Below are 12,621 nucleotides of genomic sequence, written 5' to 3'. Positions count from 1 at the left end.
GACAGAGCAAGACTCAGTCTCAAAAAAATGACGCTGGCTGGGCGTGCCTGTGATCCCAGCACGTTGGGAGGCTGAGGCAGGGGGATGGACTGAGCCCAGGAGTTCGTGACAACCTTGGGCAACATAGTGAGACCTCGACTTAGTTTTTAAAAAATGATCTGACCGGGCGCGGTGGCTCATGCCTGTAATCCCAGCACTTTGGGAGGCCGAGGCAGGTGGATCAGGTCAGGAGTTCGAGACCAGCCTGGGCAACATGGTGAAACCCCATCTCTACTAAAAATATAAAAATTAGCTGGATGTGGTGGTGCGTGCCTGTAATCCCAGCTACTAGGGAGGCTGAGGCAGGAAAATCGCTTGAACCTGGGAAGCGGAGGTTGCAGTGAGCCAAGATGGTGCCATTGCACTCCAGCCTGGGCAACAAGAGCGAAACTCCATCTCAAAAAAATTAAAAAATAATAAGATCTAGCCTCACTTGAGGTCAGGAATTTGAGACCAGCCTGGCCAACGTGGTGAAACCCCATCTCTATTAAACATACCAAAATCGGCCAGGCACAGTGGCTCACACCTGTAAGCCTAGCACTTTGGGAGGCCGAGGCAGGCAGATCACCTGAGGTCAGGAGTTCGACACCAGCCTGGCCAACATGGTGAATCCCCATCTCTACTAAAAATACAAAAATTAGCTGGGTGTGGTGGCGCATACCTGTAATCCCAGCTACCTAGGAGGCTGAAGCAGGAGAATCGCTGGAACCCAGGAGGCAGAGGCTGTAGTGAGCCAAGACCGCATCACTGCACTCCAGCCTAGGTGACACAGTGAGACTCTGTCTCAAAAACAAAAACAAAAATAAAAATTAGCCAGGTGTGGTGGTGGGAGCCTGTAATCCCAGCTACTCAGGAGGCTGAGGCATGAGAATTGCTTGAATTCGGGAGGCGGAGGTTGCAGTGAGCCGAGACTGCCCAGTGGGGCCTGAAGAGCCAGGGCCTGGCTCGGGGTGCACCTGGGGGATAGGCATAGCCATTGGAGGAGGGAGAGAGCTGGGAGTGGAGTGGGGCCTGAAGTCAGGCGGCCGCAGGTGAGACTAGGTAGGTGTCTGTTGAGGTTCTCCCTGAAGTAAAGCTCCTCTCCAACAGTGTCAGGGTGCCCTGGGCAGGGTTTCTGCCCATTCCCCAGCGGGCCCACCCAGGCCTGTGTGAAACTGAGGGAAGTGAGCCATGAGCCATCAGCCACTCTCCTGGAAGGACCCCCGATAAGGGACCCACAGCAGGAGATGGGGACAGCTGGGTCCCACTCTGCAGCAGCCACGTGCTCCACTGACACCCAGCATCCAGCCCATGTAGAAAGCTGACCCGATCGCTCATGGACCCTGCCCCAAACCAGCCAGTCACAGCAACGTGTGCAGTCACAGCAACGTGTGCGGCCTCGGCCACAAGCATCGCAGGACACAAGGCCTCAGGCAGTCACACCCCTGGCCCTGGCCCCGGCCCCACAGCCAAGCCTCTGGTCCCTGAATGTCCTCAGGGCCCCACACATAGGACCGGGGTTACAGTGGGCCCTAAACCACGTTTCCCACCCCAGTTCACTCTCCCTACGGGTCTCCTCTACTCACGGAACCTCTCTCCCTCTCTGAACCCCATCCCCTCCGCTGCCCTCCCTCAGACCCTCCCCATAGTAACCCCCCTCCCTGATGAGCCCCTCTCCCTCTCCCAGAGACCACCCCCTGCTCCAGCTGAGCTCCATCCCCCGTCGGTCCCCAGCCCACACCCCCCATCCCACTTCGCCTCCACCCACGAGGGCCTCAGCGTCCCGGAACCGGGGGGGGGGGGGTGACTCGGGTCGTTCGTGGGGGGCCGGCTCGTTTGCCTCTGGGCGGTGGCCGTGACTCTTAGACCCGAACTGGGGCCTGGGCGACTCTGGCCTCGCGGCCCGAGGGTTAACCCGGGCGCGGCGGGGCGCGGCGCGGCGCGGGGCGGGGCTGGGCGGGACGCTCGGTCATCCCCGCCGGCCTCTCCCCGCAGCCATGGCCGCCGGCCCCGCGCCGCCCCCAGGCCGCCCCCGGGCGCAGATGCCGCATCTGAGGAAGGTGCGAGGCGGGTGGGTGTCCCGCCGTCCCCCGATTTCCCGGCGCCCGAGGCCGGGAGGGGCCGGAGAGCACGGGGCACGGGGGCGCGCGGGGCGGGGAGGGCCTGGGGCGGCGGCTCTGCGAGGCCGGGCGGGGCGGTGAGGCCTGGGGCCCCTTGGGGGTCTCCCGGGGTCTCCCCGGCCCTCCCCGGCCCGCCCCGCGTCCCCGCCGCCAGCTGCGGCCTGGAATCCGCCGCCGCCGCGCGTTAATCTCCGCGCTCCCGGATCCGGGGCATCCCCGCCGGTGCCGTGCCAGGGAATCAGGGTTGCGGGGGCGGCCAGAGCACCCCCCCTGACGACTCCCTCCGCCCAGATGGAGCGGGTGGTCGTGAGCATGCAGGACCCCGACCAGGGCGTGAAGATGCGGAGCCAGCGCCTGCTGGTCACCGTCATTCCCCACGCGGTGACAGGTGAGGCGCGCCGGGGCGGGGGTGCGTGCGCGCCTCGGCCTCCCTCCACCTCCGTCTCTCCCGTGCAGGCAGCGACGTCGTGCAGTGGTTGGCCCAGAAGTTCTGCGTCTCGGAGGAGGGTGAGCGCCCTGCCTCCCACTGGGCCCTGGGGTCACTGGGCTGGTGGCCTAGGCCTGGGTTTTCCTGGGGCCTGGCAGTTCTCAGAGCCCTGCAGAGCGCGCTGGGGTGGGGAGCACAGACGGGAGAGGAGGCCCGGCTCGTCCCGCCCTCGCCCGCTTCCGCGGCCCCGAGCTCACCGTCCCACCCCTCCCCAGAGGCCCTGCACCTGGGCGCCGTCCTGGTGCAGCACGGCTATATCTACCCGCTGCGCGACCCCCGTAGCCTCATGCTCCGGCCAGACGAGACGCCCTACAGGTTCCAGGTCAGGCTCGGGGGCGCAGGTGGGAGCCGGTGGGACCCCCATCCCCACCCACCCAGCTTACCAACCTGGGGAGACAGGAGGGGCGCCAAGCTTGCTGGGATTGGAGTGGGACTCTGCCATGTCACCGTGGGCTGGTGGTCCATCGCCCCCTCCCCAAAAGTCCTGGACCGCAAGTACCGATGTGGTGAGAAGGACCCCGGCTGAGGGACGGAGCCTCAGTTTTCCTGGGGGCCACAGTAGGGCCCCACAAGGGGTCGTATCTGCAGAGGATTCTGCCGTCTTCCTGGGGGTCCTTAGGCCCAGTCCCTGAGGGGGCTGTGAAGGCCTGAGGACAGCATTCCTGCCCTCCCTAACCACATCAGGGTCCCGGGCCGACATGCCGTCGGTTGTACCCCTCCCCAGGCACAGACTGTGACTACATCCAAGACTTGTGCAGGCCCCCAGCCCCACCCCACCTTGAATGGGGGCTTAGGGTGACCAGTGAGGGAGACAGTCCCTGAACAGGGCCCCAAGGAGCGAGTTGACCTCACTTCCAGGTGGAGAGACTGGCCAGTGGTCAGTGGAGTCTCTGGGTGCTGGGCAGGCAGGGAGACCCTCAGACACCCCCTGCCCAGCCCAGGCTTCTTCCCAGAGAGGTCTGAGGGTGGGGTGACACTGGGGAGGCACAGACGCAGGCGTCCTGGACACCTTCTCCCTGCACCACACCAGAGCCCGTACTTCTGGACAAGTACCCTGTGGCCGGCTGCAGAGCTGGACTATGGTGAGCAGGGGGACGGCTGGCCCCAGACAAGCTCCCAGGACTGGGGGCCTCAGGGTGATGCCGTGGGGCAGGGCAGAGCTGGCCCCTCTGCAGGCTGTCCCTGTCCTTCCAGCCATCTACCTGGCCAAGAAGAACATCCGAAAACGGGGGACCCTGGTGGACTATGAGAAGGTGGGACCCCCCACCCTCCCCGCCCCGGCTGGGTACAGCTGGAGGAACCCAAGCCTCACTCACGGCCCCCGGGGCCTCACAGTTTACCCCAGAACATACAGCCCAGGCCCCAAAACCCAAGACAGTCCCCAACCCCCCAACTGCCCACACAGTCTCACTGGGGGCAGGGGCTGGGGTGACCCACTGGAAACCTTGCTGCCCCCAGGACTGCTATGACCGGCTACACAAGAAGATCAACCACGTGTGGGACCTGGTGCTGATGCAGGCGAGGGAGCAGCTGCGGTGAGGCCCCGCCCCGCCTGCAGGCGCCCAACCCAGGCTACTCGGGAAGCCCAGCCCAGGCCAGGCTCTGGTGGCCCTGGGACCATGGAGGGCACCCCTGGGTGTGGCTGCCTGCCCAGGTCCAGGCCTGAGGGTGGGGGCGGAGGGGCGGCTGTGTGCAGGGCATGCCCTCAACTCAGCCTCTTCCTCCCAGGGCAGCCAAGCAGCGCAGGAAGGGGGACAGGCTGGTCATTGAGTGCCAGGAGCAGACCTACTGGCTGGTGAACAGGCCCCCGGTGAGCCCACCTGCGGTGAGGGTGGGGGTCGCTGGCCAGCGCAGGGGTCAGCGTGCTTCCCTGACAGGCGCTCTCGGGACCACCATTTTGAGCCTGTGGAAGGACCTGCCTTGGAGCTCCTGGTGGGGGGCAGGATGTTTTCACTTTGTGACTTAGTTGCGTTTCTGCTAATCAGAACCCAGGTCTCCATCCCTAGACCACAGGACAAGCCAGCTTCTCTCTGGGCCCAAGGGAGAGTCACAGGGATGCCAGATTGCGGGGACTGCAGACTCTGCCTCAGGAGGAGGCAGAGTGGGGGCGGCCTTGGCTGCAGGGTGGGGACCAAGTTCACAGGCCGGGAGCAACTGGGGCTGTGGGGAGGCCCGGTGAACAGGCCATTTGGAGGTGGTGAGCAGAGAAGAGACAGCTGAAGGCTAGGACGGGACTCTTCCCAAGTTCCTTTGAGTGTCCGTTTCCACATGGGGGTCTCAGAGGGGGAACTTAGCCTTAAAGGGGGTCAGCAGGCCACCGGAACTGCATCCCCACCTCATCTCGTCTCCCCTCTGCAGCCCGGAGCCCCCAGTGTGCTGGAGCAGGGTCCAGGGCGGGGATCCTGCGCTGCCAGCCGTGTGCTCATGGTGAGCCCCTGCGTGCGTGCTGGCCGCCCTCTCGCCCTGCACACCGGCTGCACCCTGCTGGACCCACCATGGGACTGCCTGTCTGTCCGTCATTTGGTCCACCCAGAGGGCACTTGGTGCAGCCTCCCCAAGCCCCTGCTCACTCCCGGTCACTCCCTGTTCCCTAGGCCCCTGCTAACTCTCGCTTTCTCTCCCCTCCCACCCGCTGCCCTGGGTGCAGGTAAGTGGAGTGGTGGGGATGAGGGGGCTGGCAGTGAGGAAGGGGGCTCTTCTCCAGAACAGTATCAGGGTTTGCTGGGAATTGGAGGGGTGACAAGCAGGGTTACGGCCTGACAGACCTGAGCATATCCAGCAACCTCCCTCCAGGTGGAGGCCTCCAGAACCAGAGGGACCAGACCAGAGGGAGCATCTGAGCCCCGCAGCAGCAAAACTCTTTGTTCAAACCGAGTCCCAACCAGACCCAGCATCTGGAAAGATGCACCTAGAACCTCACTGATAAAACTTCTTAAGTTCACGACCCTAACATTTCCCCATACAAAGCTGGTCAGAGAGAGCGGGGACACAGGCTAGGACTCGCAGCTCGTCCGCCTCCTCCGCTCTGGCCCCAGCAAGGCCCCGACCGATGAACTCAATGAGTCACATCTGGTTCCCCAGTGATTCCCATTAGTAGTATTTCTCAAGTATGTGTTGTTTAAAAACATAATTTAAGTACATTTGAAAATATGACATATTAGGCCGGGCTCGGTGGCTCACGTCTCTAATCCCAGCACTTTGGGAGGCCGAGGCGGGCGGATCACCTGAGTTCAGGAGTTCGAGACCAGCCAGATCAACATGGAGAAACCCCATCTCTACTAAAAATACAAAATTAGCTGGGCGTGGTAGCGCATGCCTGTAATCCCAGCTACTGGAGAGGCTGAGGCAGGAGAATGGCTTGAATCCAGGAGGCGGAGGTTGTGGTGGGCTGACATCGCACCACTGCACTCCAGCCTGGGCAACAAAAGTGAAACTCTGTCTCAAAAAAATCATAAAGAAAAGAAAAAATATGATATATTACAATTGCAACTTTGAGAACCTGAGGGTTCCGTGGAATATTCTGCAGATCGCCAGACCTTAGGCCCCCAGAGGTCTCCTCTAATCCCTGATTGGAAGAAGGGGCTCCAAGGGGCGGGACTGGGGGCCTGGGCCACCATCTCTGCCAGGTCTATGGGGCAGGGGCTCAGCCTGGGGAGGTGCCCTCCAGCTGGGGATTTTGGACCCCAGCAGGGGACCTGTGTCTAACTGCAGCCCACCTGTCCCCTTCTAGACCAAGAGTGCAGATTTCTATAAGCGGGAGGTAAGTTCTGGAGCTGGGAGTGGAGGGTGCCAGGTGCCTTCCCCAGACCAGGATCTGACTCACAGGCCCCACATCCTAGATCGAGTACTGCAGGAGAGCGCTGGGCAGGACCCGAGTGAAGTCCTCCGTCTGCCTTGAGGCGTGAGTGGGGTGAGGGGTGGCAGCTGGAGACCCCTGCTGAGTGTCCTGGCTCCTGAGGCCCCTCCTGCACCAGCCCCAATACCCCCTTCCAGGTACCTGAGTTTCTGCAGCCAGCATAGACCCCACGACCCCCTCGTGTCGGGGTGCCTGCCCAGCAATCCCTGGATCTCAGACAACGACACCTACTGGGTCATGAATGCCCCTACGTGAGCCCAGGCAGGGCAGCGGGACTGCGGGTGTGCTCCCAGCCTGGGGGGATGCAGGAGGGTCAGTCCCCACCCTCCCCAACAGCCCCGCCCTCCCCCCAGGGTGGCTGCCCCCACGAAGCTCCGTGTGGAGAGATGGGGCTTCAGCTTCCGGGAGCTCCTAGAAGACCCTGTGGGGCGGGCCCACTTCACAGACTTTCTGGGAAAGGAGTTCAGTGGTGAGAACCCCCAGCCCCTGCTCCAGTCCCAGCGGGGAGGCTGCTGCCTGGGACCCCTCCCGCCTCGGTCTCCACCAGCTCCCTGGGAACGCCCCTGGCCCTGGCTGCCACGCTGCCACTCTCGATGGGATCCTTGACTGGGTGCCCGGCCCCCCAGGAGAAAACCTCAGTTTCTGGGAGGCATGTGAGGAGCTTCGATATGGAGCGCAGGCCCAGGTCCCCACCCTGGTGGAGGCCGTGTACGAGTAAGTGCCGTGTGGTGGGTACCGGTTGGCCAACGGGCAGGTGCACCCAGCCAGGACTACCCAATGCTGTCCCCACCCCTAGGCAGTTCCTGGCCCCCGGAGCTGCCCGCTGGGTCAACATCGACAGCCGGACCATGGAGCAGACCCTGGAGGGTTTGCGCCAGCCCCACCGCTACGTCCTGGATGATGCCCAGCTGCACATATACATGCTCATGAAGAAGGTGGGTGCTCGGCCAGCCTGGAGGGGCGGGAGGGGGCATCCCAGATGGGCCTCCATGTCCCCACCCTCAAGGGCTCTGTCCACATAGGCACTGCCCATGTTGACTCTGCCCCTGGGGAGCGCCTTCCCCACCTGGTTGGGGCTGCCCTGGCCGCTCTCCTGTCAGTGTTCCATCCTGAGCACACTCCGGGTTCAGAGGGGCTGAAGGACTGGCCCAGATCACAGGCTTAATGAGGGTCAAGCTTCGATCTAAAAGGTTTTGTTTTGTTTTCTTTTGTTTTGAGGCGAGTCTCACTCTGTCGCCCAGGCTGGAGTGCAGTGGCGCGATCTTGGCTCACTGCAAGCTCTGCCTCCCGGGTTCACGCCATTCTCCTGCCTCAGCCTCCTGAGTAGTTGGAACTACAGGCGCCCGCCACCACACCCGGCTAATTTTTTGTATTTTTAGTAGAGACAGGGTTTCACCGTGTTAGCCATAATGGTCTTGATCTCCCGACCTCAGGATCCGCCCGCCTCAGTCTCCCAAAGTGCTGGGATTACAGGCGTGAGCCACCGCGCCCAGCCTTTTCTTGTTTTTTCTTTTTTTTTTTTTGAGATAAAGTCTCACTCTGTCACCCAGGCTGGAGTGCAGTAGCGTGATCTTGGCTCACTGCAACCTCTGCCTCCCAGGTTCCACCCACCTTGGCCTCCCAAAGTGCTGTGATTACAGCTGTCAGACATCAAGCCCTGCCTTTTTTTTTTTTTTCGAGAAAGTGTCTCACTCTTGTCAGCCAGGCTGGAGTGCAGTGGCACGATCTCAGCACACTGCAATCTCCGCTTCCCGGGTTCAAGCAATTCTCCTGCTTCAGCCTCCCAAGTAGCTGGGATTACAGGTGCACACCACCATGCCCAGCTAACTTTTGTATTTTTAGTAGAGATGGCGTTTCACCATGTTGGCCAGGCTGGTTTCCAACTCAGGCCTCAGATGATCCACCTGCCTTAGCCCCTCAAAGTGCTGGGATTACAGGCGTGAGCTACTGAGCCCGGCTTTATTTTTGTTGATATTTGAAAATTTCCAGCTGGGCACAATTTTGGCTCACTGCATCCTCAACCTCCCAGGTTCAAGTGGTCCTCCTGCCTCAGCCTCTCCACGCTACCACACCTAGCTAATTTAAAAAATCTTCTGTAGAGGGATTTTGCTATGTTGCCCAGGCTGGTCTTAAAATCCTGGACTCAAGTGATCATTCTGCCTCAGCCTACCAAAGTGTTGGGATCACAGGCTGAGCCACCCTGCCCGGCCGGGATCACAGCCCTGAGCCACCCTGCCCGGTTGGGATCACAGGCTGAGCCACCCTGCCCGGCCGGGATCACGGCCGTGAGCCACCCTGCCCGGTTGGGATCACAGTTGTGAGCCACTCTGCCTGGCCAAGTTTGGATATTGTTAAGAGCACTGCAGACTCAGATCTCACCGTATTTGATGGGTTTCACTGTAACCAGCATTATTCTTTCATGAGGTTCGCATGGCCCCACGTGTGGCTGCCAGCCCGAGCCTTGTGCTGTGTCCCTGGCACCTGATGCTGGCTTCCTGGCTCTCTTCCCGGCATGCACCATCACACACAGCTAATTTTTGAATTTTTTGTGGAGATGGGATCTCACTATGTTGTGCAGGCTGGTCTTGAACTCCTGGGCTCAAGCAATCAACCCACCTCAGCCTCCCCAGATGCTGGGACTACAGGCGTGAGCCACCATGCGTGGCCTACCTTGTTTTTTTATTTGACTCCACAACCCTGCCCTCCCTCTGTGGGGAACGCGGAGCCATTCCTGGTTCCTGGTCATGGCTGAGGCGGCGCTGCAGTTCGTTCCTCTACACGTGGCCACCAGGGCTCTTGCCATTTTTGCTGTGACATGATCCAGGCAGACGGGAGCTCAGGTCTCCCTGAGTCTGTCTTGGTCTGGGCAGGTCCGGAGTGGCTGCCTCCAGCACCCTGTCCACCAGAGACTCTGTGACTGGAGGAGGCTCCAGCAATGTTTGGCTGCCCCTTTGCGGGGAGCTGGCTGAGAGGTGAGGAGGCAGAAGGGTCAGGGGCTGGACGCTGTCTCTTGTAGGACTCCTACCCAAGGTTCCTGAAGTCTGACACGTACAAGGGCCTCCTGGCAGAGGCTGGGATCCCACTGGAGAAGAAGAGACGGTGAGCCCAGGCAGTGCCCTGTGGCTGGCGGCTGCGGCCTGGGGGCTGCTGGGGCCCTGCAGTGAGGTGGGCAGGACACCAGCTGGCCAGCCTGTTCTCAGCCCCCTTCTCGCCCACAGCGTGTTCCCGTTTATGTGGAGGCCACGGCACTCGAGCCCCAGCCCTGCACTCCTTCCCACCCCTGTGGAGCTCACAGCGGCTTGTGGCCCTGGGGGTGGAGATGGGGTGGCCTAGTGGACCTGGCCCATCTGCCACTCTAGTCCCTGCAGCTCAACATCCTGCGTGAATGCAGCAGCCACCCCCGTCTTGGCCCAGGTCCTGGAGGCTGCTGAATCCAGCACCAGTGTCCCCTTGTGCCCAGGGGACCCAGTCTTGCTGTGGGGTGCACAGCCTCCCTCCCTCCAGCAAGCCTTCCCTGCCCAGAAAGAACGGGTCCAGGTGTGGATTCCCAGGGAGGGGGTTCATTGGCTCAGCTTGAGTCAGGGAAGCGCCTGTTACCTGAAGAGAGGTGAGACCAAGGCCGCACGGAGCTCCACCTTCTCTGGTCTTCAGTCCAGCACTGGGTGCCCATCCCCGTCTCTAAAACCAGTAAATCAACCAGCGAATACCTGGAAGCAAGATGCACAGACGGGCGGCTTCCCACACACCCATCACAAGACGCGGACATGCAGGTCTCCGTGCGAGCTCTGCCCCGTCCAAGAGCCTCTCCGCTGTCGCCCAATGTGAGCCTGGAAGAGGACCCAAGAGAGTGCCGTGCTGAGGCTGCCTCAAGCTCACTGCCTTCCAGAGCTGCGCCTATTCCTCCCTCGCCAAACGCGTTCCAGAATTTGTCCACAGGTGCGCCGGCACCTGCTTTTCCACCTTGAGGCCGCGGCTTCCCCCCCAAGATTTATAGACAACTCTGACATTGTCACCCCACTGACAAAGCCCCTGATTCCATAGGGTGGATCCTTGCCAGGTGTCCCTGATCCTCCCTGCCCAAGCCTTCCTTTGTGAGCTGGCATTGCTCCCCATCCCCCAAGTGCCTCACCACTCCCTCAGACTGGGTGAAGGTACAGCTGGCTCCTTTCGGGGGTGCAGCTTCAAATATCTCGGTGATAGGGCGGTGCCATCCCCACCCATAGGGCTGGCTCACTTCCAGTCACTCCCAACAGCTTCCAGCCCGCAAATAAAAGACCCTTGGGCCCTGGCTCTGAGCCCATCCTGCTGTGGGTGCAGCATGTGACTGCATGTGACACATGCATGGGTGTGGTGTGCGTGTGCATATGATGCATGTGTAGCACTATGAGGCACACGTGTGGTGTGTATGCATAGCATGTGTGATTGTAGTACACGTGTGCAGGTGTACTGTGAGGCATGCATATGTGGTGTGTGTGCACGTCGTGTGTATGATGCATGTGTAGAACTGTAAGGCACACGTGTGTGTATGCATAGCACATGTGTGATTGTGTGTAGTGCACGTGTGCAGGTGTACTGTGAGGCATGCATATGTGGTGTGTGTGCATGTGTCGTGTGTATGAGGCATGTGTAGCACCGTGAGGCACACGTGTGGTGTGTATGCATAGCATGTGTGATTGTGTGTAGTGCACGTGTGCAGGTGTACTGTGAGGCATGCATATGTGGTGTGTGTGCACATTGTGTAGGATGCATGTGTGGTGCACATTGCATGTATGAGGTGTACACGTGTATAGTACATATGTGTGAATGTATTGTGCATGTGATGTGTGCAGTGTGTGGTGAGGGAGGGGGCAGGTCCCAGGTGTGTGGAGTCGATGGTGGAGGAGGGACTTGGCCCTCTCAGACCCAGGCAGTAGACTTGGGGCATTTGGTCTTTGGGAGGAGACAGCCAGGGACACTGTGCTCTGGAGGGCTAGGGTGAGCAGGGTAGTGTGTGGGGACACCTGCCCTCCAGAGAGGGAACAGCGAGGAAACTGTTAAGGAAGCCTGTGGGGAGGGGCAGTTGTCCCCAGCCTGCCCTAAGGCCACAGAGCTGCAGAGTGCATGGCATGGCATGGCATGGCCCAGACTCTCCAGGGCCCGCAGTAACCACAGGGCAAGAATCCCTTCTTCACAGTCCGGGGGTGCAGGCTGTTCCTGCAGGGAGGGAAGCCTCTGCCCACCAGCAACGGCACCCCTTGGCCCAGCCCCTCAACTCCAGCTTCTCAGGGTGGGGCTCATGGCCCTGCCCACCCCTCCGTGGCCAGGGGCACAGCTGCTTCTGTGACCTGCAGGGTGTCCCCTCCCTTTGGGGACCCCTTGCACTCCCTCCCATGCTGTCAGGGGGCAGCTCTTGGAACCCCAGTGAACCTTCCCTTCTCCCTCCAGCCCCACCTTGCCTGCCTGGCGGTTCTCACCTATAGGACGTGTCCCCAGAGCCCTATGGCCCTTTCGTACTCAAGGCCTTCTGGGCTGGGTTACTTTTCTCAGGGACAAGAGAACCGCTACCTGGCACAAAGGCACCCACCTGTTCAACCTCATCCCCCACGTCCCCCTCCCACACCTTGGAAGGAGCAACAGGACAAGGTTATACCTGTGCGGCTGTGAAGCGGGGCTTTTCACACTTGCATACGTGGCCGTGGGACAGTCCTGCAGGGTTCTCTAAAGCACCTGCCTGCCCCTCACTGCTGCCACACCCAAAGCTGCATCTCCGGGAAGCCCCTGCCTGGGCTCCTCTTGCCTGCAGGGTCACCAGAGCTCACCCCGGCCCTACCATCATCCCTTTGCGCTGGACTCCAGCCAGCCCTCAGACGTCCGCGGTGCCGAGGCCACGGTCTGCTCCAGGTGGGAGCAAACCCGCTTGCATGGGGCCAGGGTGCCCAGCTTGGTGGGGTCCTCAAACCGGAGACCCCCCTGAGGCTATCAAGATTGCTGGGTGCCCAGTTTCTGACTGAGCAGGTCTGGGTGGGGGTGCTCGCCTCCTCGGCAGCCCTCCCCACCCTGACCCAGGCTGGCCAGCAAATTCCTGGTCACTCCTCCAGGAACAAATCCATTTGACTACTTAGGGAGCAGAGAGACAGGCAGACGCACACACGCTAGGCTCA

General features: G+C 61.2%; 1 protein-coding gene across 2 annotated transcripts; it reads left to right on the top strand.

Annotated features, from left to right (window-relative positions):
* The first annotated feature begins 1,959 nt into the window (after positions 1-1,959).
* Positions 1,960-10,769, top strand: RGS11 (regulator of G protein signaling 11). 2 transcript variants are annotated; one of them, XM_054455555.2, is made up of 17 exons: positions 1,960-2,078; positions 2,430-2,526; positions 2,595-2,645; positions 2,841-2,947; positions 3,656-3,707; positions 3,820-3,878; positions 4,084-4,160; positions 4,354-4,435; positions 4,984-5,052; positions 6,356-6,385; positions 6,465-6,526; positions 6,619-6,732; positions 6,835-6,950; positions 7,108-7,195; positions 7,278-7,416; positions 9,498-9,580; positions 9,700-10,769. In XM_054455555.2, exons 1-17 carry the CDS (start codon positions 2,016-2,018, stop codon positions 9,812-9,814), a joined length of 1,404 nt encoding a protein of 467 aa, XP_054311530.1. In that variant the 5' UTR covers positions 1,960-2,015; the 3' UTR covers positions 9,815-10,769. The 2 variants fall into 2 exon arrangements, with proteins under 2 accessions (XP_054311530.1, XP_054311531.1); XM_054455556.2 differs by having other exon boundaries at positions 1,962-2,089.
* The last annotated feature ends 1,852 nt before the right edge of the window (positions 10,770-12,621 follow it).

The sequence above is a fragment of the Pongo pygmaeus genome, chromosome 18, assembly GCF_028885625.2.
Source record: "Pongo pygmaeus isolate AG05252 chromosome 18, NHGRI_mPonPyg2-v2.0_pri, whole genome shotgun sequence".
In the NCBI taxonomy this organism is placed as follows: domain Eukaryota; kingdom Metazoa; phylum Chordata; class Mammalia; order Primates; family Hominidae; genus Pongo; species Pongo pygmaeus.
This window is presented reverse-complemented; position numbering and strand designations above follow the sequence as displayed.